This window comes from Lepus europaeus, chromosome 2 (assembly GCF_033115175.1).
Source record: "Lepus europaeus isolate LE1 chromosome 2, mLepTim1.pri, whole genome shotgun sequence".
In the NCBI taxonomy this organism is placed as follows: Eukaryota; Metazoa; Chordata; class Mammalia; order Lagomorpha; family Leporidae; genus Lepus; species Lepus europaeus.
The window spans coordinates 80560760-80588649 of NC_084828.1; the positions used below are offsets into that span (position 1 = coordinate 80560760).

The following is a 27890-nucleotide window of genomic DNA, read 5'->3' on the forward strand; positions in this document are numbered from 1 at the left end:
TTCCAGGCACTTGGTCAGTATTCCTCCCAGCTTCTGCTTCTGGCATCTAGAGCCCTGTTGTGGTGGACCTGGGTTAGGGAAGAGGGAAGGTCAGGGATCAGGGACACAAACGCAGTCTTTCCTTCACTTTGATTTTAGTCAAAAGGCAGAGAAGTGATAAAAGCAGTCTTTCCTTAGATGGTAAGTGGTAGGCAGGTGGAGACGCTTGTTGAAGCAGTCTGCATTCTCTTAAAGCTGCTGCGCCTGGCTGATTGGTGACTCCTGGCTCATGAGGCCTGTGGTCTCCCACTCACCCTTTGCTAGGCAGGCTGAGTTCATTATCATGTGGACTTATCTTGTCCCGGTCTCTTGCCTTCCCTGCCTCCTGGCCTCCTTCCTGTTTCTGCCCTTCTCTCCTCCCCCGCCACCTTCACTGACTCTCCCTCTCTCTGTCTGCCCTTTCCAGACGAGCATGGTGTCCGTGGAGGGCCTCACCAAGCTGGTGGACCCTTCCCAGTTGACAGAGGAGTTTGATGGTTCCCTGGACTACAACCATGAGGAGTGGATTGAGCTGCGGCTCTCCCTGGAGGAGTTCTTCAACAGTGCTGTGCACCTGCTCTCGCGCCTTGAGGACCTGCAGGAGATGCTGGCCCGGAAGGAGTTCCCCGTGGATGTGGAGGGCTCTCGGCGGCTCATCGACGAGCACACACAGCTCAAGAAGAAGGTGCTCAAGGCCCCTGTGGAGGAGCTGGACCGGGAGGGGCAGAGGCTACTGCAGTGCATTCGCTGCAGTGATGGCTTCTCAGGGCGCAACTGCATCCCAGGCAGCGCTGACTTCCAGAGCCTGGTGCCCAAGATCACCAGCCTCCTGGACAAGCTGCACTCCACCCGGCAGCACCTGCACCAGATGTGGCATGTGCGCAAGCTCAAGCTGGACCAGTGCTTCCAGCTGCGGCTCTTCGAGCAGGATGCTGAGAAGGTAGGAAGACAGCAGGCCACACCCGAGCTGGGGTGACCCGGGGGGCATGGCTTTATGAGCAAACTGATAGAGGTTGCTAATCCAGCTTTCTGAATAATGCCGATAGTACTTTCTTTGAAAAAAGTTTCTTATGTGCCCACTAGTTTTAACGAGTACAATTTTATTTCATTCTTACATTTGGCTGATGACTGTTTTTAAATCTTATTCTTATGTAGTTACATTCTGATATATTCTTATGTATTTGTTATGTGTTAGGCATTGTTCTAAGCATTGAGTGTGAATTAGCTCATTTGAATCTTCTTACAAATCCTAAGAGGTAATTGAACTCATTAGTCCATTTTACAGGTGAAGAAACTGACAAGTTCAATAACTTGGCAAGCTAGTAAGTGCGACCTTGCCCTATAGTCCATGCTTGACGCCAGTCTTGGGCATTGTGCGTTTAAGTGCCTGCAATGAGTAGCTCAAGCCAGCTAACAACAAAAACAAATGCCATTAGCAGCCACTAGCACATTAATGATTAATTATTGCCCTGCAATGCACATTACTATTGACAAAGCATTTTCACATGTAGAGTCTTACTTAGCTTTCTTCTACCCTTAAAAGGTGGGGGTGTCTCTCTTGACATTCAGGGAAACTGATGCTCCTGATCTTGGATCTACAATGGCAGGGCTCACATCTGAGTCCCATTTTTCTAAGTCTGGACTTTTTTTTTTTTTTTTTTTTTTTTTTTTGCTGCACCACTTCTTCCTGGAGATTTCTCCTCAGCTGCTGGGCACTTTCTTGAGTAAAGCACCATTTTTCTGATGGTGAATTTTGAAAGCTTTCACCTTATCAGGGAAAAGTGAGAATGATAGTGAAAAATTAAAACCCCTGATATGTGGTGTCTTTTTGCTGACACAAAAGTATCTTCTTTGGATGCTTTTCAAGCTGAAGAGGAGAAAGAATAGAGTTTGCTATTATATGCACTTTAAGAAAAGTAAAGCAGATTCTCCTATCAGTTTTCTGAATATAATTTACATATTTAAATACAAATGCTATCCCTGAGAATGCCATGTCATCTCCCAATAACTGTACATTTTACAAGCAGTGTCTGATATAATGATTCTGTGCCATTTAAGAGCTCATGCTGAAGACATAGCTAGGTTTTAAGTGATGAAGTTGAGATTAAAAACTCTCAGGTCTCACACTGTGGCACAGTGGGTTAAACCACTGCCTGCAGTGCCGGCATCCCATATGGGCACCAGTTCAAGAGCTGACTGCCCCACTTCTGCTGTAACTCTGTCCTAATGCACCTGGGAAAGCAGCAAAAGATGGTCTAAGTCCTTGGGCCCCTGCACTCATGTGGGAAACCCAGAAGAAGCTCCTGGGTCCTGGCTTTGGCCTGGCTCAGCCCAGGCCATGTGGCCATCTAGGGAGTGAACCAGACAATGGACCATCTCTCCCTCTCTCACTCTCTCCTCTCTCTCTCTCAACTCTGCCTTTCAAATAAATGTCTTTTTTTTTTTTTTTTTTTGACAGGCAGAGTGGACAGTGAGAGAGAGAGACAGAGAGAAAGGTCTTCCTTTGCCGTTGGTTCACCCTCCAATGGCCGGCGCGGCCGGCGCACTGTAGCCAGTGCACCACGCTGATCCGAAGGCAGGAGCCAGGTGCCAGGTGCCTCTCCTGGTCTCCCATGGGGTGCAGGGCCCAAGCACTTGGGCCATCCTCCACTGCACTCCCTGGCCACAGCAGAGAGCTGGCCTGGAAGAGGGGCAACCGGGACAGAATCTGGCGCCCCGACCGGGACTAGAACCCGGTGTGCTGGCACCGCTAGGCGGAGGATTAGCCTGTTGAGCCACGGCGCCAGCTATAAATGTCTTTTTAAAAAGAATTTATTTAAAAACAGTAAAATCTCTCTTTAATTATGATCTCAGTTTATGTGTAATTGGAAGAGAATTACCTCGGTGCTAATACTTTTTATTTCTTTTTAAGGTTTTATTTATATTTTTGAGAGGCAGAGCTATAGAGTGGGAGAGACAAAGAGAAATGTCTTCCATCTGCTGGTTCACTACCCATTGGCCACAATGGCCATTGCTGGACTGATCCAAAGCCAGGAGCTAGGAGCTTTTTCTGGGTCTCCCACATGAATGCAGGGGCCCAAACACTTGGGCCATATTCCACTACTTTCCCAGGCCATAAGTGGAGAGCTGGATTGGAAGAGGAGCAGCCAGGACATGAACTGGCACCCATATGAGATGCCAGCACTGGCCCCAATGCTAATACTTTTGATTTCTAGGAGCTAGGCTTATGGTTAGGTTTTCCGTATAAATTTTCCATTTTCTTTTTTTTTTTAAATTTATTTTATTGATTGATTGATTTTTATTAAACTTTTATTTAATGAATATAAATTTCCAAAGTACAGCTTATGGGTTACAATGGCTTCCCCCCTCCCAAAACTTCCCTCCCGCCCACAACCCTCCCCTTTCCCGCTCCCTCTCCCCTTCCAATCACATCAAGATTCATTTTCAATTCTCTTTATATACAGAAGATCAGTTTAGTATATATTAGGTAAAGATTTCAACAGTTTGCCCCATATAGCAACACAAAGTGAAAAAACTACCATTGGAGTACTAGCTACAGCATTAAATAACAGTGTACAGCACATTAAAGACAGAGATCCTACATAATATTTTTTTAAAATTAATTAATTTTCTATGCCATTTCCAATTTAACACCAGGTTGTTTTTTTTTCATTTCCAATTATCTTTATATACAGAATATCGATTCAGTATATAATTAGTAAAGACCTCATCAGTTTGTACCCACACAGAAACACAAAGTATAAAAATACTGTTTCAGTACTAGTTATAGCATCACTTCACATTAGACAACACATTAAGGACAGATTCCACATGGGGTGTAAGTACACACTGACTTCTGTTGCTTACTTAACAATTTGACACTCCTGTTCATGGTGTCAGTAATCTCCCTAGACTCTAGTCATGAGTTGCCAGGGCTATGGAAGCCTTTAGAGTTCGCTGACTTTGATCTTATTCCGATAGGGTCATAGTCAAAGTGGAAGTTCTTTCCTCCCTTTGGAGAAAGGTACCTCCTTCTTTGATGGCCTCGTTCTTTCCACTGGGATCTCACTCACAGAGATCTTTCATTTAGGTCTTTTTTTTTTCCATGATATCTTGGCTTTCCATGCCTACAATACTCTCATGGGCTCTTCCGCCAGATCCGAATGCCTTAAGGGCTGATTCTGAGGCCAGAGTGTTGTTTACAACGTCTGCCATTCTATGAGTCTGCTGTGTATCCCGCTTCCCATGTTGGATCCTTATCTCCCTTTTTGATTCTATCAGTTAGTATTAGCAGACACTTGTCTTGTTTGTGTGATCCCTTTGACTCTTAGACCTATCAGAGCCATCAATTGTGAGCTGAAATTGATCATTTGGACTAGTGAGATGGCATTGGTACATGCCACCTTGATGGGATTGTGTTGGAATCCCCTGGCACATTTCTAACTCCACCATTTGCGGCAAGTCCGATTGAGCATGTCCCAAATTGTACATCTCCTCCCTCTCTTTTTCCACTCTTAAATTTAACAGGCATCACTTTTCAGTTAAAATTTAAACACCTAAGAATAATTGTGTGTTAATTACAGAGTTAACCACTAGTACTAGAACAACAACAACAACAACAAATACTAAAAAGGATAAAGTATTACAAGGTACATCTAGAGTCAGGACAAGAGCTGATCATGACGACAGCCTAGGGTGGTTACTGGCGCCATAAACTAGAGTGTCAACTTGTTGGGTCAACAACAGGAGCTACTGTGCACTTGCTCCTCATGTGGGATCTCTGTCCTTAATGTGCTGTACATTTTGATTTAATGCTATAACTAGTACTCAAACAGTATGTTTCACTTTGTGTTTCTATGTGGGTGCAAACCGTTGAAATCTTTATACTAAATTGATCTTCTGTATATAAAGAGAATTGAAAATGAATCTTGATGCAAATGGAAGGGGAGAGGGAGCGGGAGAGGGGAGGGTTGTGGGTGGGAGGGAAGTTATGGGAGGGAGAAGCCATTGTAATCCATAAGCTGTACAATGGAAATTTATAGTCATTAAATAAAAGTTAAAAATATATATATATATATTAACTCGTTTAATGTTCAAAGTAGCTCAATAAGTAAATATTATTATCCTCATTTACACAAATGAAGCCACCAACTAGATAGATGGATTGAATAAATTGCTCCCATTCACATAACTAAAAAAAAAAATTTCCATTTTCTAATCTTTTATAGTCAAAAGAAAATGAATATATGTAGTTTATAAAGAATGTATGTCCCTTTCGACGACTGAATGTTGTTTAAGCAGGTTTTTGTAAAAGATATGTAAAAGGGGTTCCTTGACTTTGCTCGGGGTGCTTGGCCCAGTGGCCTGCCAGCCTGGTCTGACCCTAGCCTGGCCTACTCTGGGAGGGGAAACTTGAATAACAGATCCCTGCCCCACTCACCAAGTCGTGAGTTACCAAGTCAGCTGCCAGCCACTTTGTGAAGCCAGAGACGGGCACTTTGGCTCCTGTGGCCAGTGTTGGGAAGGTTTGGAACACCTCCTTTTTAACCTGGGGTCCTTTGTGCTATGGGATATGGAATCTTCCATAAAATGTGGCCTGGCCTGGGGGACCTATTTCCATGAGCCAAGGACAAGAACAGAGACAAGGCTCCTAGATCTGTGTAGTCATGATTTAAGATTTAGAACATTTCATGGTATCCCTGACACCCAAGGATGTAGGACTCCTGTATAGGGCACACAGAGTGCCTGTCTACAAAATGAAACAGTGTTCTATAGCCCGAGGTCCTGAGGCAGGGAAAGCTGCCCTTCTGTAGCCAGTCAGGTTCTATTTAACTGGGCGTTAAATTGCTGCTGCTCATTCATGCTCACAAGAATCGTATAGCACGTCAGTGTTCCTGTTTTATAGCTGAGTGAACTCAGGTGAAGTGGCTTACCCAAGGTCATACTGCTGCTTAGACAAAGCCAGTATTGTAGTCTGTCTCCAAAGGCCACCCAAACTCTTATCCAATAGCCTGCTTGTCCATCTGCTCCTGGGACCTGCCTCACAATACCACTAAGAATCCCGGTGAGCCCGTAAGCTCCCTGGCCACACCCTAATGACCCTACAGAAGATCTTGAATCCCATCTTCCAATGCTCACTCTACAGCAGGAGCTCTTAACTTTTCTGTGCTGTGAACCCTTTGTCTAGTGAAACCTATAGACATCTTCTCAAAATAAAATTTATAAGTGTACAAAAAATATACATAGGCTTGGAAAACAATTATTGACAGTTATTACATTTTCTAAAAGTAGAAGTTATATATTTCTTAACATGTTAAATACTGAGATCTACTTGAAGTCTAATAACTACCATAATTTTAATCATGATGAGTATAAATGATACTTGAAGACATACTTGAAAATGCATGTTTCCACTGATGCCAAATGTAATGGCACTGCTAACACTAATGTAGTCTATTGCCTCTGTTCACATGAATGGGCATGCTCTATTTTTGTTGGAGGTGGGGGAAAATAAAGGCAGGCTTTCTCTCCCTACAAAGTGCATGATCCCTGAAGTCTATCCACGGATTCCTACTTCAGAATCTCTGTTCTTCGGTGTGCTCATGCTTAAAAAAGAAGTGCACATGTGTATGCATGTACTTGTGTGTTTTGTGTGCATGCACGTGTGTGTGAGGGATGGGGAAGAGAGGGAGGGAATATTATAACAAGACAGTGGGGACGAGAAGGGTGAGTGGAAGAGGGCAGCCCCAGAATAGTTTGATATTGAGTCAGTGGTGAAAAGCCTCAACCCAGCTGCTGCAGTGTGGGGCAGAGAGGAAAACAGGCCTTTTAAGTTGCTTCAAGATTAATTTAAAATATCTGTGCAGCACTAAGAGCCTCAGCCTTTGACTTATTTGGTGTTTTTAGAAGAGGGTCAGGAGGGTGATGGTTTAGAATAAGGGTTGGTGTGCAGATCCACATCTAAGCAAGGGTGTGAGGAAATAGTTGCTGCGTGAGCCGTGTCTCAGCCTCCTTTCTGGTGGGAGGCTTGTCGGCTGAGACCTCTAATTCCAGAACTGGGAAGCTCATGGCAATCAGGGGAGTCTGGTGATCACTTGGCTTCTATTTTTGTAAAAGGGGTGAGTGCATAATGTCCCCTCCAGTCCTGTGGGGTGGCAGCTTGATCCCCAGAATTTGAAAAATGAGTTGGTGTTCCCCATTAAGCAGCTGACCTTGGGGAATGACACCACCTCTCACCACCTTACCCTGACCCCTGTGGTGACCCCTGCATTCCCCGTCGTGGAGGAGGTGAGAAGGGAGCCATGTTCTCCCTAATTGAACTGCGAGGGATGGGGGACTGTGTTCCACAGGTCATTCATAAAGCAAGTCACCCATTCATTTAATAATGAATGTTGAGTAGCTGTCATGAGCCCAGATAATCACTTCAATAAAGATGAATAATACAGAAATTCTGCTCTACAGCAGCTTGCCATCTAATAACGGAGGGGGATGCGTAAATGCCTATTTATTTACTACCTTTCTTTTAATTTTTAAAGTGGACATTGAAGTAAAACTGGTACATAATAAATTTCACATATTTACTGTACACAATCTGATGAGTTTGGACATGGGCATTCACCTGCAAGACTATCACCATGATCACTGTAACAGACTTTCCACACCTCCAAACGTGGCCTCACTTCCCTTTGCATAATCTCTTGTTTATTAAATTTCTAGTGTGTACCTTGCACCATGCTAGGCACAGCCCCTGTGCTTAGGGAGTTTTTAAGAAGTGAGGACACTGCAACTCAGGAGTGGCAGAGGAGCCTTGATGAGCAATTTCTTTGGTGATTTCTCTGGGTAACTCAGAGGTGATTTCAGTAACGCATGGCCCTGTGCCCTCTGGTCTATAAGTAATGGTCCTGTCCTCTACCATGTTCACAGAACAGGGGCTGGTCACTCATTGGCTGGGTGCAGATCACAGCTCTCTGCAGCCTTGTTTCATAGTGCCCCCTCCCCAGAAACAATGTATCCTGTGTGACAAAGGTGTCTGCCCTGTAACCACAGCCCTTTACCAAGGAGAAGGGAAGGGCCTCTTCCCCACTGGAGGTCCATGTGTGTTATTGAAGGTCCTCAGATAGACACAGCTCATGTGCCTTTGGCAACAGGAAGGGTGAGTGCTGCTCAATGGAGGATCCTTCCCACAACCGTCTTCTTCCCAGGTGCCTTGGGCACCATCTTCAAATGGTAGAGCTAGAAGGGACCTTGACATCAAAAAGTTGAGCTCTCTCACCCTGTAGAAATCCTATCCTGGACATCTAATGACAGCAGTAGAGTCCTCATGATGTCTTCTATATGCTGATGTCATGCAAGGCACCAGAAAAACACTGCCACACCACCTGCCTTCAGATCTGGGGGTGCCCCACCGTTTTCCAGCCTTTTTTGGGGAAGGAGCTGTGCTTTGAAGAGCTCTGGTGCTGGTTGAGAAACTTTTCCCTACCTCATTTCTGAACAAAGAAGCCTATGCTGATGTCAACCCAGGAGGCCCATTTTTGGTTTTGTCCAAAACTTTTCTGGAAAGGAGGAGGATATTAATGTGGGGAAAACCCCCAAAGATACCCAGTGGGGCGTCCAGTGTTGGGATCATGCTGATTACTAGTTTATGCTGCCTGTTGCATATGTTTCCTGAGTAAGTGCAGGTCTGGGAACCAGCTGAGACAAGGTCTCTATGACCATACTTGACAGGGTACTTTGGCACTCATCTCCCTCATGACCAAAGCATCCTGGGAATATGGAAACCTCTCATTTGTTTTAGGTGCTCAGAGGAGGCTATATAGCCTCAGTGGCTGCCTGCACCTGCCCTTACCACATCTCCAAAGGAGAACCTAACTTTTAAATGCCTTCCTGCATATTCATTTTTGCACACTGAAATTCTGTTCATATCCCTGGGTATCACATCCTTGCTAAAAATGGGGGTGTGCTGAGTACAGCTTAGGATTTGACCCCCAGTTGTGTTACTAACAAAACAAAGATATGGACTTTGGACTGGCTCAGTTTCTTCTGACTTTCCTTCTGCCTGCACACTGCACTGTTCTCATGCACAATACTCACCCTGTATGAGAACATCTTTCAGCAGGAGAAGTGGGGTGGCCATGGCCATGGTAGTGGTAGGTTGTGGTGATAGAGAATACATCCCTAAGAAAGCATATCAGAATCTCCAGAGTCCCTTGATGAAGCTTCCTACCCCAATCCAAATGCCTACTGTTCTTTCTCCCTTGAGACCTGCTATACTAAATACCCATGCCCTTTTTTTTTTTATTTTTGACAGGCAGAGTGGACAGTGAGAAACAGAGAGAAAGGTCTTCCTTTTGCCGTTGGTTCACCCTCCAATGGCCGCCGCGGTAGGCGCGCTGCGGCCGGCGCACCGCGCTGATCCGATGGCAGGAGCCAGGTGCTTCTTCTGGTCTCCCATGGGGTGCAGGGCCCAAGCACTTGGGCCATCCTCCACTGCACTCCCTGGCCACAGCAGAGAGCTGGCCTGGAAGAGGGGCAGCCGGGACAGGATCGGTGCCCCGACCGGGACTAGAACCCGGTGTGCCGGCGCCGCAAGGTGGAGGATTAGCTTAGTGAGCCACGGCGCCGGCCTCCATGCCCTTTTTTTTAAAATTTTTATTTTATTTTTTTAAGATTTATTTTTACTTATTTCATTAGACAGTTACAGAGAGAGGTAGAGACAGAGAAGTCTTCCATCCGCTGGTTCACTCCCCAGATAGTCGCAATGGCCGGAGCTGCGCTGATCTGAAGCCAGGAGCCAGGAGCTTCTTCCAGGTCTCCCACGTGGGTGCAGGGTCCCAAAGACTTGGGCCATCTTCTGCTATCCCAGGCCATAGCAGAGAACTGGATCAGAAGAGGAGCAGCCGGGACTAGAACCAGCGCCCGTATGGGATGCTGGCGCTTTAGGCCTGGGCTTTAACCCGCTGTGCCACAGCGCCGGCCACCCCCCTGCCCCGTGCCCTTTTATAGCTTAACAATTCCATAGTAATTTTTGCTTTTTGCTACTTATTCTCCCCTCACACATCTATAGTGGGTTCTTTTCAGGACTATTACCTCGTGTGATTATGAAAAATAAGAAACTTTCCTCAGCATATAAAACCATAATCTCTTGAGTTTTCTTGCTTAAAGAAAAAAGAACTCAACAAGCTGCTGCCCTGGGTTGCTTTGAGAATTAAATGGGATGATGTATGTGGAGGTACCCTGCCTGGTGCCTGCAGAGCTGCTCCTCTGATGTCAGCTTCCCCTCCTCCTGCCTACGCTGTTTCACTCATGATTTACTCTTCAGTCATCTGGTGCCTGCTGAGACCACACATAGTGTCACTGGTGCTCCCTTTCAATGCTCTTGCCCCAAATCATTTTCAATTATTCCTAATGGAACAAAATTAGAAATTGATTTTTGAGAGAAGTTGGACATAATAATATGGATTTATGGGAGCCCCTCAGGTCACCAGGCTATGCAGTGGCCCTGGGCAAGGCATGAAAGAGGAACTCGCGGGTCACATGCAGGATCATCCTTGATGGACCAGGGTTGGGGGAGCCTCTACAGGGAAAGGTCTCTGCAGAAACAGTGTTCTGGCCTTGAAGTAGCCACAGAGGAAAATGGTTCTTCCTGGTGCCCAGGGGAGGTGATTGCTCCTCCCATGCACATCTCTGGCCATGCATTGAAGCTAGCAATATGTTTGTTTATTCCACTGCAAACTTGGAGACAGAAATACTTACTACAATCCATCCATGGCATACATGTATGCACTTTGATATCCTCAGCAGATTATGTCACCCAATGCTGTTGCTTTTATGTTAATCACCATGAGGAAATATATACAAAACAGCACTGGGTGAAGGGCCTCATGGTAAGCAGCTGGCTACTGTGCCAGGGGTTAGGTGCTTATTGTGTTTTTGAGGCTTGCATGTCCTGTTAGCCACATTAGCTTTTCAGGACATCCCCAGGATGCCCTATCGCAGGGCAAAGTATCCACTGCTGTTTCCTGCTCTCTGCTTCCAAAGTATAAACAGTTTGGAACACTCCCATTACAGTACCCAAAGTCCCATCACTCTTAGAGTGACCAGAACTGGCTGTGGCAGAGGGGGAGTAGCTAGTTGTAGAGAGATTCTGTGGCCTCTGCTTCTACCCTGGACACTTGCCTACTGTGTCTCCTCTTCCCTACACCTCCAACCCCATGCTCTGTGAGCCAACAGTAAGTGCAACGCCAAGTCATTTGTCAAAGTGAAGTGCCTTTGTAGTCATTACAATACATAATACTCTTTTGAATGTCAGTCTCCAGAGTGTTCTCACACCCATGACCTTAGAGGTTTTCTGGTCCAGCCCTTCCTTTCACATAGAAAAAGTTGACCCTAAGCAGAGACCCACCCAAAGTCATCCAGTCAGTGGTTCATCATTTGGGTCTTCTATTTTACGTGGCAGGTGGGGTTTGGGGGGGTGTACCTATGACTGTCACCTTTCAAACTCAGGAAGGTTTAGAGTTTTGCCTGGATAGAGGCAGGTAGGCAGCATCAGAAGGTAGACCCTCTGCCCTGAGGCTGGTGGTGTTCCAGTTTGTTCAGTATACACATCCCATCTTTGGAGGCATTTGACCTTACTGTAATGTGGTAAAAGGACATGCACTGAGCAGGCCTCCAGAGGGTTGTACCAAGTTTCTGTGTGATTCAGTGACCTGAGCCCTTCTTGTTGAGAGGGAGGCTTCAAAGAGCTGTAACCCTCAGAGCAGCCAGAAGGGCAAGGTCATTGTTGGGTAGCGTGTAATTTCCTGCTTTTTCTGAAGAGAGGCTCCAGTGCCCTCTTGTTCCTGGCTTCTCAAGCCTGCTGAGGGCCTAAGCCTCCGAGCCCCTGCACCTCCTGTTGACTGGGCTCCGGGCAAGGAAGTGTGTCTGTATCCCGCCCCTCTGACATAGAACACAGTGTCCTGAATTATTTCCAGCCTGCTGGTCCTGGGAATCTCTACTTACTTTTTCTCATTTCCTCCCTTGAACATTAGAAACATTAGATTCCAAAAATAATCCGAGTCACAATGTTCTGCAGGCTGCCTGTGTGAGTGTTTTCTCCCAAAGCTGTTTTCCTCCCTCTTACATCCTTTCTCCCTCTCCTTTCTTCCCGCTCCTGCATTTTCAGCCTCACTTGTGTCTTGAGATCAGCAGCCTGCATGTGGAGTGTAGGTGTGGAGAACAGAGCGGAGGGAGGGCTAAGGGGGATATGCAGCCATGGGAGGCTTGGCTCCCTGCCAAGGTTCTCCCAAGAGGGCTGGAAGGTGAATTTGTGTGTATGAAGAGTCTGCTTATGTGGCCTCTACATATGAATGGACCCCAGAGAACTGGGAACTACAGTACTTTTCAGAATCCAGATGGTCATACTGATTTTGTCTGTAGCAATTTAGCTGAACTAGGGAAAGAAGGTCTGATCAGAGATTAAATGTGTGTGTGTGCAGGGGAGGGGGGGGGGAGTGTATGGGAGAGAGAGAAAGAGAGAGAGAGGGAGGCAGGCATAGAGTAGAAACTAAGAAATGTCCACTGGTTCATTTATTCATTAGCATTGTTTCATTGTTTGCTTGGTGCTAGGGGCTACATCTCTCTATTCTCACGCCAGGTATTACATGAGAGGTAGTGTAGGTTTGGCAGTGATACGATTTTTAATACCGTCTAAGAAAAAAATGGTTTAGAAATAGAACCTACTCCAGTGATTAGAACTTGGATGAGTTAAGATAACAAGGTCTCTGCTGTCCACTGAGTTGGGTGGGCTGGGCTTGAGGCACTGTGCACAGGCAGGTCGTCTAGGAAGAAAGAAAACACATCAGCTCTACCCCATAGGGAAAGTGGAGGAAATGTCTTAAGTACCCTTTTATATAGTAAAATAAATCAACTAACTTGAGAGGGACATTTTTCAGGGTTTCTTTCCAGGCATTTCACTTTGAAGAACCCACCCTCCCTCCTTTTCTTCACCTTCTACCCTATTCTCCTTCTACTTCCTTTCCTATTTGTGGTTTCTCATCCTGCCTGTTTTGCCCTACTCATTCTGTGCATCTTCCCTCTGTACTTACAGCTCTGTTTCTCTTTTGTATTCCTGCTTCCTTTTTTGGCTAGAGGTAGTTGGGCTTCCTGTAGAGGTCAGAGAGAGAACATAGGCCAGAAGACCCAGTTTTTCCAGAAAGAACACTTTCTTTTGGCATCAGGGAGACCTTAGTTTGAATCCTAGCTTGGCCACTCACCATGTGGTCATTCACCATCTCTTAGCATATCTATTTACCTAAAATATTTTAATACATGCCTTAGGATTATTATATATACTAAAAGATATGTATATAAAGCATCTGGTATGCTCAGAGCCTAGTAGATGCTCAACACATGGTGGGTTTGTGGAGAGAGATGTGAGCTGGTCCATGCAGGTGAGCAGGGTCAGGAGCAGGAGAGGCACAGGCAGGGAAGTGGGGGAGTACAGCCTCATTCACAACAAGGCTGTCAGAGCACACAGTGGGTGGCTCATGGCAGCAGAGCATGGATGTAAGGATGGGGCTTGGTGACTGGAGAAACCAGGAAGAGATCTTGAGTAGGAGCTAGTCATTGAGAATTAGACACGATTTGTGCTGCTGGCAGAGGGAAAAGGAAATGGAAGCTTGGGACCAGGCAGGCAGGATTGAAGTTGAGCCATTTAAATAAGTACTAAGCACTGAGCTGGGGAAGGGCAACTAGACAATGAACTAGAGTGAGGCTTTACTTTTTTAGAGCAGAGTGCACCAGCAAACAAATAGCTGTTGCATGGGTGAGTTCACAAAGTACTGATCATTGCTCTGGGAACATAAATGGGGCTGCACTCAGCCAGGGTTGGGGTACAGGGAGAGGGGGCAGTGTGAGCAATCTCAGCAGCCTCAAGGTGCAGACTGGGTTCTAGGAACATCCACAGACAAGTGTGGCTGGAACTCAGACTGTCCCAGGGGTATGCAGGAGGTCATGTCCCTTCCCTGCCAGTTACCAGGAGTCAGAGCACAGCACAGGGTTAGCAGTCTGCTGTGTAGCCAGGGGCCACGAGAACCACTAGATTCTGATGAATGGTTCGAGCCCTACCAGGAGCACCTGAGAATCCTGCAGTCTTTGGATCTGGTTCAATTCTCTACCCAGGGCAGACCTCCCTTCCAGCCTCGCTGACTGATACGTGTTGCTACAGACTGCTGAGCATTTACAGGGCTGAGGAGGCCACAGCTTCTTGAGGTAGCCTGTGTCACTTCCACCCATCGCCAACTGTTAGAATGGCCTCCGTCTGCAACTTGCCTGGAGCTTTCAGCAGTAGCCCAGCTCTACCCCCTCCACTTGCTTCCTCCATAGGATAGCCCTCTGACAACTCCAGGACGATGTTCTTTCTGCTCATAAAGAACCATGCATTCTTTTAGATTATTTTTGACTTGATGTGGGCTGTGCCTCTTCAATGCAGCCTTCCTGGGACCCATTTTTCAAATATAAGACAGGGGATACAGCTCTTGGTCCCATTTGTACAGGTGAGAAAAAGAGATTTTGTGTATGTTTGTACTTGGCTTTTTGTAGTTGAAGTTAGTCATTCTGAAACCCAAAGAGTCTACTTACCCAGTGAATAGTGATTTCTCAAACAGATACACGGAGAGAGACCATCTCCGACATAAACACAAGAAAATGCCTTGTCACGCATAAGCACAGGGAGCTATACTGATGTTCAAGTCCATGGTTTCACTATTTCTTAGATAAGATCCCAGTTCAAGAGTATCTTTAGTTCTGGCCCCATCCCTGTGTCTCATTGATCTCCCAAAGCCATTTCCAAGCAGAGCCACAGCCTTGAGGTCTTGTCTTAGAAGCAGTCAGAAAATTTGCAGTAAAATACTCAGAGGCATATTAGTTCCTGTGGAGGAAATCTGCCTCCAGCTAGAATCCCAGGAGGGTTCTGCCCCTATACAGGCCATTCCATGTTCCCCAAAAAATCCTTCGCTCTTCCTGCTCTTTTACTTACCTCCAGCCCCTCCTTGGCAGCCTTCTCTGGAATAGCGAAGGCCCTGCCGCGTGCCTGTACAATGTGGTGAGAGAAGACATGCCCTTCCCTGCCACAGAGGGAAGGGGAATGTGGTTTTCTGCACACAGATCGGGTAGACTTGCTGTCCCTGCTTCAGGGTGTTTGCCCTGCCCTAAGAGATTTCCCTGGGGCGCTGACCTTGTCGTGAGGTTTCAGGAAGGGAAACGAACCAGAAGGGCTTAGACTGCATTTGGACATTGAGCTCCCATCCCTATGGATGCCCTCTACTGTACTATGTCGCATCTTTTGCAAAGCCAACACCCTCCCTCTGGGAATGCCTAGTCCATTGTCACTGCCTATTAGTACCCCACACTAGCTGAAGCCCTGGCTCAAATGCTACTCTCCCTTTTTACCCTGTTGGAGGAGGTCTTTCTGAGCTCTGGGTGTCTTCCTGCAGCCTTTATCCACCAGCCTCATGCTGGCCCTGATCTATTCCCTCTAGTAGTATAAGGTACATGCTCAAAAATCTCATTTCCCCAGTTATGTTGCAAATTCCTGGAGGTCAGGACCAGTGCCTTCCATAACTCTCTGTTTTCCAGAGGCCCACAGTCAATGCCAAACAAATAGTGGACCACAACACAGTCTGTCCTCTCTGGTTTGCCTGATGGAACAAAACTTTCTGAGTTGGCCCAAGAGCACCACCTACTGCTGAATAACTTGTTTCAAGGGACACTACCCTGATGCTGTCACTGTTGAAAACTGAGTCAGCAAGTTCCCTCTTGCAATGAAGAGAGTGATTTGGAGGCAGAAAATCAGTTCTGGTCCTTTTACCTAACCCAACTGAGAGTAGATGAGATGACACTGAGGGGATGCTATCAAACCCTGCAGGCACTCAAGGAAAGACAAATGGATGACCAACTGGATGTTGGAGAGGAAGGCGAGCCAGATAATGCCAAAGTCTTCATGTTGGGGTGGTGGTAGCAGGATGAGAATGGAAGGGACCCCAAGAACATTTCACAAGAAGCATAGATAACTAAATGAAACTCAAATTAATCTCTTCTAAATCACAGGCCAGATAAAGAGGTGGTGATGTTGGTTCCTAAAAGCATATGTGTTATCTGGTTGTTGGGTTTCCACCCTACCATGTGGGTCAACAGACATTATCTAAACACGGGAATTCACCTCAGTTATCTGAATATGACTGTTAAAGGAATGGACAGCTTTGACAAGTGATTGAGTTCTCCACTCAGGAAATCCTGTCTGAGCTCTGTGTGGTGTATTCTGCCAACTGGGGTCTGGAAGCATCTTCTACTGGATGCTTGGCTCCTTGCATGGCCCCTCATCTGCCCAGACCTCATTGCTGTGGCCGCCATTGGAAGAGGGGAGTAGGGGGAAAGGAAAGCGCAGGGCCCTTTTCCTCAGCTCTTCAAAATCAAGCCCACCCAGCATAGACCCCTCCTGCATAGTATGTCCCTCTTCCCAGAGAGGGACTCTGAAGGGAGGGCTGCCTCCTTCTCAGCTCATGTGGAGTTTTGTTCCCAGATGTGCAAGTGATTGGCACAGCTGATTTTAGGATGCGTGGGAGGACTGTATGAGAACATCCAACAGACACTCCATTTTTGCAATAACAATAATAGTTACCATTTACTGAGTATATCCTGTATGCCAGGAACAAGCATTAACTCATCTAAATTAACTTGCCAAGGGCCAGATCTCAGTTCATGCCTAAATTTAGCTCTGGGATAAAGTTGGGCACTATTTTCTCAGCTTGGATTAAATAGAGTTTGACTTCTTTAGTTCTACATTTTGGGAAGTGGATGAAGTACATTCCCTCATTCTGCTCCTGAAAATATTTTATCAGCATTTGTGGTTCAGATGGAAAGAATTTGGCCTTTCAGAATCAATATCCTGGGGCTGCCTGGACTGACTCCTGGCTTGGTGGGTCCTGTTTCTCATCTGCTTGACTTGCTGGCTCCTGGATGGCCATTCCTTCCTTACAGGAGGGTAAAAACAGTGTTGCCAGTGCTGCAGGGAATTCAACCCATCCAAGCAAACAGGCTGGAAGTAAAACACACCAAAAAACCCTTTCTTAAATTCTGAAAATATTTTTATTAATAATGCACTTGGTGAGAATTTTCATTATGTCACTTAGCTTGAGGAGGGCAAGAACAAGAAGAGTGGCCTTTTAAGGTTCAGCATGACCATGTGCTTCTCCAGGAGGAGCTAATCTGTGGCTGATCTGTCAAAAACAGTGTGTGATTTTAGTGCGAAGTTTTGCAGCCTGGATTTCTCTAATCAGAAAGCAACTACTTTCTGTGACTGCCAGTTTATTCTGTCTGAACCCAAGAGAAGTGGAAAGGAGCTAGCATGCATTCTTATCTGCTATGCATCATATGCTAGGTTCCACACCTTTCATATATTATCATTCTTATCTTCTTTGACCCAGACATTGAAGGATTTTCAAGAAGATGAGGAGGGGGTAAGCAGAGGCAGAGACCATCAATTGTTGAGACATCTACACGATGCTAGTTGATTTTGTTTGGGAGATCAGTGCTAGCTTGTAGCCACTTTTGCAATGAGGTAAAAGCCTGTGTATTTGTGGAGGAGAATCTCAGTGTAGACACTAATTTAGGATTAAAAGCAAATCTACCTTGGGGCCAGGACTGTGGCACAGCGGGCTAAAGCCTCCAGCCTGCAGCACTAGCATCCCATATGAGCACCGATTCGAGTCCCAGCTACTCCTCTTCAGATCCAGCTCTCTGCTATGGCCTGGGAAAGCAGTGGAAGATGGCCCAAGTCCTTGGGCCCCTGCACCCGCGTGGGAGACCTGGAAGAGGCTTCTGGCTCCTGGCTTCAGATCAGCTCAGCTCTGGCCGTTGTGGTCATTTGAGGAGTGAACCAGTGGAATGGAAGATTCTCTCTCTCTCTCTCTCTCTCTCTCTCTCTTCATATCTCTCTGTGTAACTCTGACTTTCAAATAAATAAAATTTTTTAAAAAAGCAAATCTACGTTACCACTCCCCTTCAGAGGTTCCGTACAGCTGCTGAATAAAAGCCCAATCCCTTTATCTTGCATTCTTCGCTGCTTTATGGCCTGGCCTCTCCCTATATTGTCTCTTCTCACTACCTCTCACTTCATGCTGATGGCTTAAGCCTCTAGATCTTTGCTTATGCTACTTTCTTCTGTTAAGATACGCTTCTGTACCTTCCTCACCTGGACAAATCCTGTGGCCTTTCAAGTGGTGTTCAGGAAGCCATCCATGTTTTTCCCTACCTCTTCTGCCAAAATAGATCCCTCTACTGTCCGCCATGGTACACCCCTTTTATAGCTCTTTTTATGTTCTGTGGAAATTAACAAAATATTGAATGCATTCATCTCTCTTGCTAGACTATGACCTTGATTTTTAAAATTATGGTCTTTAATCCATTGTCTGGAGTATAGTGGATAATCAAGTGAATTAAATATACTAAACATATGAGCGAATGACTATCAGGATGCTTCTGACCGCAATCAGAAAACTGAACTGAAGCTGGTTTAAATATCAAGGAACTAAATTATTTCACAATTTAAGAGGACCTTCAGAGATAATGTGAGCTTCAAGACTGGTGAATCAATGCTGTTGTCTCATCAGGAACCCAGGATCTTTCTGTTTCACTGTTCTGCTGAGGCCTCACAGTTTGCCCAAGGCTGTTTACCCTCAGGGTTGTGAATTGACTGCCAGCGGTAGCTGAGCAATGAGCTTCATTATTTCACCCCATGATGGAGGCAGGAAGAGAGGAAGGGGTAAAAGGAAGGTGGTTCCCACCATACCTGCCCTCCCACCCACAGAAAGAAAGGAAAAAAACCCAGAATGGAATAAAAAAACTAAGAACTGTTCCTCAACAGTCTAGACAAGGGCTGTTCTGTTACTGCTTCTCAAAGGTGATTTTGCTTTTTCCCCCCTTCTTTTTCCCTTCCTTCCTCCCCCTTCTTTCCTTTTAGAAACTTAATTGTCTTTAAAGAAGAACCCAAGCATAGTGCATCTCTTGTGAGCTCTTAGACATAACTTCAACTTAGGAGACAAAAGAGAAATGATGTCCTTGCCAATATTCTGACCATTTTTCTGTCATTCTCCCTACTTTGGAAATAATGTATTTTTTAAAGTTATTTATTTGACAGATAGAGTTAATGAGAGAGAGAGACAGAGAGAAAGGTCTTCCTTCTGTTGGTTCACCCTCCAAATGGCCACCACAGCCGGTGCTGCGCCAGTCTGAAGCCAGGAGCCAGGTACTTCCTCCTGGTCTCCCATGCAGGTGCAGGAGCCCAAGTACTTGGGCCATCCTCCACTGCCTTCCTAGGCACAGCAGAGAGCTGAGCTGGAAGAGGAGCAACCAGGACTAGAACCCGGCACCCATATGGGATGCCAGTGCCGCGGGCGGAGGATTAACCAAGTGAACCACGGCTCCGGCCCTGGAAATAATGTATTTTAAACATAAATGTGGCTTATTTGCACATTAATTTGACATTTCTTTATATGTGAGCAATGAAGACTATAAAATGCTTTTGGCTTTTTTTTTTTTTTTTTAAGGAAGGTGAGAGAAGAGAGAGCCCCCAAGCAAACCTCCCTTCAATTTTATTGGTTTGTACCGAATAGACCTGCCAATCTCTGAACCAGTAAATTACAAGGAGAGTGAAATACACATAATTGGTTGCAGTGAGATGGAATCAATGTCCGATATACTAAGTTTGTCCCATTTTCTCTTTTTTTTCCCTCTGTGACTCTAATAATAATATTATATTCATATTTTCCAACATGTGACTAATTAAATTTTAAATTAATTAAAAACAAAACAATTTAAAACTTAGTTTTCTCACTTGCCCTTGCCACATTTCAAATGTTGAACAGATACATATACCTAATGGCAACCATGCTGGACAGCACAGGTCAGAGCATGTTAGCCATCATGGAAAGTTTAGCTGTACTACACCTTTTAGCTGTCCCATGTCTCTTCTGCTCTGTTCTGCACTTCATTTTTACTTTTCTCTTATGCATCAGTGTGCCATTTTCTGTTGTTTGTCTTCATGTTCATTAATCCTGTTTTCTGCTGTATCTATTATGCTATCAGACACAACCAAGAAGGTTTTCCATACATATATTCTATTTTACTTCTCTAGAATATCCATATAATTTTTGTAGAGATTCTTATTCTCCATTGCAGTATTCCATCTTTTAATCCATTTTTCCATTTCTCTTCTATTTTCTTAAAGATATTAATAATAGTTATTTTGAAGGCCTTGTCAGCTGATTCACGTCAGAACCATCTCTGAGTCTGCTTCTGTTGACTACTTATCACTTTCTTATGTCTCTCTTTATATGTCTATTAATTTATATCAGATATTGAATATTATAGATGAGACACTATAGAGGCACTTGATGGAGCTTTCTTTCTATAAACATTATTAATTTTTATCTTAGGATGCAGTGAAACTCCCAGCAGATTACATTAACCCTGTTGGGCCCTGTGAGAGCCTCTGCTGTGATAGGTCTACTTTCATCTTTTCATTCATCCTAGGGTATAGCCCTTATTTTGGAGCTTTGGCCTTTTCTTCTACAGTGTGGGTTTTCTGGGGTCCCAACTGAATGTCCAGAGTGTTCACCAATGTCTCTTCACATTGCTTGAATTAGAACTCCCAGCATACCTCCTTTAAATGTGGACTCTAGAGTTTCCTTCCAGCTCTCAATTTATACCAGTTTCCCATAGCTGTTGCCTCCCATAGTTCCTGCAGTCTTGTCCTACGTGTGCATTGCTTAGGATTTGGCCAGGGCTCCCTCTCTGCAGCTCCCTCTTCTTTAATGTCGTGGCACCAAAGTCCAACTCTGAACTCTCATCTGTTTTTTACACCTATCAAGACTATTGCTGGTCTCTGTTCAAGTCCCATTCTTCTATTCCTCAGGCTGGAAAATACCCTTAGGGAGAAAGCTGAGGTGACTATCATACTTAATAGTGTATTTCCCTTCCTTTGAGGATCATTGGTCAATGTTGGTTGTTGACTGATGCCTTCAAACAGTTCATAGATGTCGGGTCAAATCTGAGTCCAGCTACCCTACAGTGGTCAGAAAGTTGGCACCTGAACATTTAAAATAAAAATACAAGGACATCAGATCACCTGCAGAGTTCCTATTGAATAAAAAACTCCAGAAACTAGAAAGCTATTTAGAAATATTTTAGATACTTCTGAATTAAGGCTAGGTTTGTAAACTATGATGTTAGATATAAGAGAAATAATTTTAGAGAGAAGAAACGTCAATATGTGCTCTTTTAGTAAAGCAAGGCACTGAGGGGGCTGGTGCACTTCCATTTTTTTTAAAGCTTTATTTTTTATTTATTTGAAAGAGTTACAGAGATCGATAGAGACAGAGAGAAAGAGATCTTTATCTGTTGGTTCACTACCCAAATGGCTGGAGCTGAGTCAACATGAAGCCAGGAGCCAGGAGCTTCTTCTGGGTCTCCCGTGTGGGTGCAGGGGCCCAAGGACTTGGACCACCCTCCACTGTTTTCCCGGGCACACTAGCAGGAAGCTAGATCAGAACAGGAGCAGCTGAGATTTGAACTGGTGCCCACTTGAGATGCCAGCACTATAGGCTGGGACTTTAACCCGCTGTGCCAGTGTGCCAGCCCTGACACTTCCATTTTGAAGGATGGGAATGATGTGGAGATTTGGGCTTAAAGCATTCCATGAGAGGAAAGATGTGAGCACGGATATAGGGTGGAGTGAGCAATACAGGGTGTGTTTGCACAGCAGTAAACAAAGCAACCTGGCTGAAAAGGACGCCTGATGTAGGACAGTGGTGTGAAACAAAAGGGTTAGGCAGATTTGGACCAGTCCTGGGAGGCAAGGAAGTCCTGAATGCCAGGCTAAGGAGATGGGAGTTTGCATGTGGATACAAGCAACAATAGGTTGTTGATTTCTTGTTTTTGTTTTGGCTAAGGTAATGACATGGTAAAAACAATGTTTTAGAGCAGTGAACCTGGTGGGAGCAGTAGCTTGGTATAAGGGATGGAATGGAGTCAGGGAGACCAACACAGAAGCAATCGCAGTGATCCAGCAGGAGGGGCTGCAGAATGGGTAACAAAGGGCATATTCCAAAGCTTTTTAAGGAAACAAAGAACAAGATTGGCCCTGGGGATTGGGTTGAAGATGCAGGAAATCAGAAGAAGGTGATGGTGTGTGTAGAAAAGACATAGTTTTAGATGTTGTTGGACTACCAGGAAGATATTTATGTAGAGTCCATGGGTACTATGTGTTCATAATAAATCCACAAATACCATGTGACAGAATCAGTCTGAGGTTTAGGTGCATATTTGTGAGGCAGTTTAATAGTGCTTGAAAAGCATGTATTTTGAAGGCATGCAGACCTAGATTTGAGTCTTCATTATGCCACCTTGACTGTGTGATTGAATCTCTCTGAATCTGTTCCTTCACCTAGAAAAAGGGTACGTTGATGGTATCTATTACCCCATGGAGCTCTTATGAGGATTGACAGAATGTGTGTAAATCTCACTGTGGAGATCCTAGCACAGTTTTATTCTTGTCGATTATCTGGGAAGTTACGGTTAGAGAGCATCCTGGAACAGAGGAAATTGCATGGATTTCGGTTCAGATGGGCACTGGATTCTAAATTTATCTTCATCACTTAGAAGCCATGTGATCTTAGGCAATTTACTTCATCTCTTAATATAGTCATTCCTCAGTACCCATGGGGGAATTTATTCCAGGATGCCCTGTGGACACCAGAATCTGAGATACTTAAGTCCTTTATGTAAAATGGCATAGTATTTGCCTACACACATATCCTGTCATATTCTTTAACTCATTCCTAGTTATATCTAATACAATGTAAATGCTTTGTAAATAGTTGTTATACTATAACATTTAGGAAATAATGACAAGAAAATAAAAATCTGTACCTATTCAATATAGATGCAATTTTCTTTTCAAAGATTTTCTTTTTTACGGTTTATTTATTTATTTTAGAGACAGAGTTACAGAGAGAAAGGGAGAGAAAGACACACACACACACACACAGAGGTCTTTCATCCACTGATTCATTTTCCAGATAGCTTCAACAGCTTGTAGCCAGGAGCCAGGAACCCGGAGCTTCATCCGGGTCTCCCATGTGGGTGGCAGGGGCCCAAGCACTTGGGTCATCTTTCATTGCTTTTCCCAGGCCATTAGGAGCTGGATTGGAAGTGGAGCAGCCACAACTCCCAACTGGCTCCAATATGGGATGCCAGCATTGCAGGTAGCAGCTTTACTCACTATGCCACAATGCTGGCCCCCAAATATTTTTTTTAATGATTTTATTTTATTTATTTGAAAGATAGAGTTATAGAGAGAGGTAGAGTGAGTGAGAGAGAAGTTTTCCATCCGCTGGTTCACTCCCCAGGTGGCCACAATGGCCAGAGCTGTGCCAGTTCAAAGCCAGGAACCAGGAGCTTCTTCTGGGTCTCACATGTGAATGCAAGGGCCCAAGGACTTGGGCCATCTTTTTACTGCTTTCCCAGGCCATAGCAGAGAGCTGGATCAGAAGCGGAGCAGCCGGGACTAGAACCGGTGCCCATATGGGATGCCAGCGCTTCAGGCCAGGGCATTAACCCACTGCGCCACAGTACTGGCCCCAAATATCTTCAATCTGCAGGAATGGAGTCTATGTATGCAGAACCTGCAGAAACAGAAGGCTGATTCTACTGAGATTTCATCATGTTTAAAACGGAAATAACAGTACCTTCTTTGTAGCATTGTTAAAAGGACTACATGAGATACACTATGGAGATGCTTAGTATAGGGTTTGGCACATGAAATAGAAAATACTGTTAAGTGTTGTTGAAGTTGTGAACTGGATGAATTTTCACATGGACAGGGTCTGATGAATTAAGGGCAGAAGCCCTAGGTGTGGTCTTTACACTGTCACAGTGAGGGTGTGAAAGACACAAAAGGAAGCCATGGAGAGATAGCCTTGGAAGTGGGAGGCAAGTTTGGATAAGTTAATGTAAGAATGGAGGGTTGGTGGGCTTTTAGAATTAGGATGTTCCTCTCATTTTTGTCATGCTGAATCTAGACATGATGTGTCAAGGAAGATAATTCAAGTGTGTGGTTCTGAAAGAATTTGGTGTTAGCCAGAGACTTGTGAAATCAGGGGAAGTCTATTGTGTTTGCAGTCAGATAGTTTGCCACCAAAATGACCTGGTTTAGAAGGCCAGACAGGGTGGAGTGTGAGAAATGACTGCATCCAATTCTAACACGAGATCAAAGGGGATGAGAACTGATGGAATAAAGAATGCAGAAACCAGGAGGTAACTGGTTTTCATTGAGGGTAGACTCAGGAAAGCAGTGAAGGCAAGTTATGTTACAAGGGCTTAGGGGTGGTGCTGGGGAGATAGATGGAGGAAAACAAATGCAACAGCGGCAGAACACAATTCTGAACACTTGGTGATCAGGGGAAGGAAAGACCAATTGAAGCTTGAGCTCATGGGACAGGATGGCATCAAGGGTAAGAGCATCAACACTGGAACTAGGCTTCCTGGATTTGAATTATGGCTCTGCCACTTAATTGTTGTGTGGGTTTGGACAAGTTGGTTCTGTACCTTAGTTTCCTAATCTATAAAATGGAGATACTGGTACTGGGGAGATAATTGTGATGTTAGTGAGAGGACTAAGTTAAAATATGAGGGAATTTTTAAGAGGTTTGTGGGAAAATAGAATTAAAAGAAAAGTTTATTATGGTGCAAAAAACTTTTAAAATCTATGCATAGTTTATGTAGCATGCATTTTTCCTGAACTTTTTGAAGACCCCCTTGTATATATGGATTTCAGAAATAATTCTGCACCAAAGTAAACTTAACCTTTAATTCCATTTTCTAAAAGCTTTTTGAAGACCTATCATAAGTTCTTAGAATAAGGCCTGGTACTTAGTGTTTAATAAATGTCAAGAGAATCTGCGCTGGTTTGTGAGCTGCCCAAAGGGTGAACCATATATGGGTTTCTTGGACTTTGCTTTATTTTGCTTTGCTTTAGTCAAATAAATTAACCCCCCAAATTGTCAGTTGCTCTGGTTGTTATTGTTATCATTATCATTATTGCTGTCATGGACAGAAGTTGAAAATGAAAAAGGAGGTTGGAGAGAGGACATGGTACAGTACTGTTGTGAGTTATAGTTGGCTCTAAAATATGGGGGTAACAGCTACCAGAGTCTTCTTAGGCTCCACTAAGTGTTCACACTTCCAAGTCAACCGTGGGCCGTATTTGGCCCTGGGAACCATAGAAGATGGGGACCAGAGCTTGGCAACTGAGCTGCCGATGCAGCACTAGCTCAGAAATCCAGCTGTGGTGGAAGGAGACCAAAATCTACACTGGACAACTTTGGGAGCTGCCATGGCTTAAAATCTCCATGCCCTTGGGACCCAGTATGACGTCTAACAGCTCTGTGGGCACAGCTTCCAGAGTCCTTGCAATGTTCATGCCAGTTTACAAAAGTCACCACACTTGGGGAGCCCCCAATCAGGTATTTAACTCCACTTGGAGTTCCTCCCAACCAAGGTACTGTTTGCTGGTCAAGAGGTATTTTTAGTGTAAGAAACATGATTGAGTAACCTATTGGCACCCCTCTCTATCCATTGTCAGGGAACCAGAATTTGGATGTTAACTGAAAGTCAGATCGCAGTGCAAAAGGAGAAAAGGTTTTGTTAACCCTGTGTTTGCTGTGGGACATTTGGCTGTTTTGCAGAGAATTAGGACTATTCCACATGATGAACAACATGTAAAGATGTTGGACTTGGGACTGGGGACTTAAGGAATGTGGATATGTGAGGTGTGAGAAATGTGTGACAGGGTCAATGGTACATCTCCAGGTCAGAGACACGGCCTGATGGATAAAATTGTTTGTCGTCCTGGCTGATTCTGAGGGTACAGTGATGGTGTTCCCCAATAACCAGGCTGAGCTCTTCTTTCTGAAATTATGGCAAAAGGCAAAAGTGGCTTCTGTTTTATACAATATATAAAAGTATTCCAACCAACATGCCGAAAACATAGCAGCAAACACACCGAGCTGAGAGTACCTTCTGCTTCATAGGTACTGATTTCACTGACAGCCTCTCAGGACCGTGTCCCAGATGCCTCCCCTGTAATGAGTAGTGATGATCTCTTCAGAACCTTGAGTCTTCTGTGTCCATGGCAGAGATGAGCTGTCAAACTCTCCACAGCGGGAAATTCTTGGAACTTGGAAACTGGTTCCACATTGTGGCACTTTTATTTTGGTCTCTTTCTCTTTGCCTTGTTTCAGGAAAAGAGGAAAGCTCAGTCTTAGGTGATGGTAATTGAAAACCAAACTGAAGGGTCTTAACAGTGCTGGTCACACACACAGGAGGCCTGTGCGCTGCCCTGTTTGTACAAAACATGTGTGCCAGAGTCAGCCAGAATGCCTGTGAAAACAGAGCTTAAGGTGGGGGAAATTTGCCTTTGGCTCCCACCTAATTCTGTTTTAGGATCTCTCCTTTTCTGTATAGGGCCCCTCACTTCAGGATCTCATCCCTGGGTTGAGCTCACAAAGAACCTTGCTTTCTTTCTGGCCTGTTTCTGTGTCAGCATACACTAACTCCTGCTGGGGTAGCAGGATAAATTGCATTTTAATGGGTGTCTCTCCTATGTGAAAAAATGCTAAGAATCTAAAGGACTGAGTCTCTACTAGAAAGGATTAGGGGTGCAGTGGAGAGGGCAGGGAAGGAGGCGTCTAGAAGCAAGGCAGGAGGAAATGGGGTCCCTGGTCAAGTCACCCTAGGACAGCAGGAAGGCACCAGCGCCCTCAGGCAGGATCCTGGAGACTATGTGGGTCTTCGAGGCCTGTGTAAGCAAGGACACTGCAAATGTGTGTGAAGGTGAAGGCAGTAGGAGGATGGGCGGGGGTCTCTGGGCTGTGTATGTGCAGCATCCTGTGATCACAACAGGGTGCATCTCTGGGTGGTGGGCTGTGGACATGTTTGTGTATGAGCTGGAGGTGTGATTCCCATTAGCCCATGGTTATCTTGCAGTAAGGTGAACCCACTGTGATTTTAAACCCAAATCCTTTCCTCTGTTTTGGAAAGTGCATGCAACAGAATATAAGCATTCTATAGATTTAAAAATATATCATAGATGTGACATTTATCAAAGAATTTTCCTATCCATCATTTTATCTGAAATCCCCTGTTATTCTAAATTTAAGTTGTGTAAATTGTTAATCCTGTTTTCCATCAGGAACTAAGGTTCAGACCAGTGATAAACCTTGTCAAAATTTACATAGCAGTCTACAGTGATTTGAAATCTCTGTTCTTTGCCCTCTAACACACATAAGGTTTTATTTATTTGGAATGGACTAGACACTCAGTTTCTCATACATAAGGTTCACCTGTAAGGAGGCTGTTAGTGCTCTCCAGGGCACAAGCCTTTACTGAGGGGTCATGGCAATATACAACCACGGTGTAGCAGACACAGTGGATACTGGGAGGCCTCTTTAGGCAAAGAAAATCTACTGGTGTCTTCTATCCTCTTGCTCAGCTCTCCAAAGCTGAATATGAACACTTTAAATACCAATGTAATCTATAATTAGAGACAATATTAAATGCTAGCAATAGATAGTAAGGTGATTTGAAAGTTAAAACTAAATCAGATGCTATTGCTAAATTTGGCAAGTGAAGGAAAATAAACACAGAATCCTTACATAATATCCTTGCCCTATGAAACAGTTTCTGCTTCATTGAAAACAGAACAATAATAACCTTTTAGCTATCCACATCTTTAAAATGAGAGGAGAAAAATGTTTCTGTTTATTTTCCTAATTTTCATT

General features: G+C 44.7%; 1 protein-coding gene across 6 annotated transcripts in view; it reads left to right on the plus strand.

Annotated features, from left to right (window-relative positions):
* Positions 1-27890, plus strand: part of KALRN (kalirin RhoGEF kinase) — a 737253-nt gene that overhangs the window by 275487 nt on the left and 433876 nt on the right. For all 6 annotated transcript variants that reach the window (XM_062209080.1, XM_062209015.1, XM_062209004.1 and 3 more), the window contains exon 5: positions 446-958. In XM_062209080.1, coding sequence (XP_062065064.1) covers positions 446-958 — 513 coding nt within the window. The remainder of the gene's footprint in view (positions 1-445; positions 959-27890) is intronic.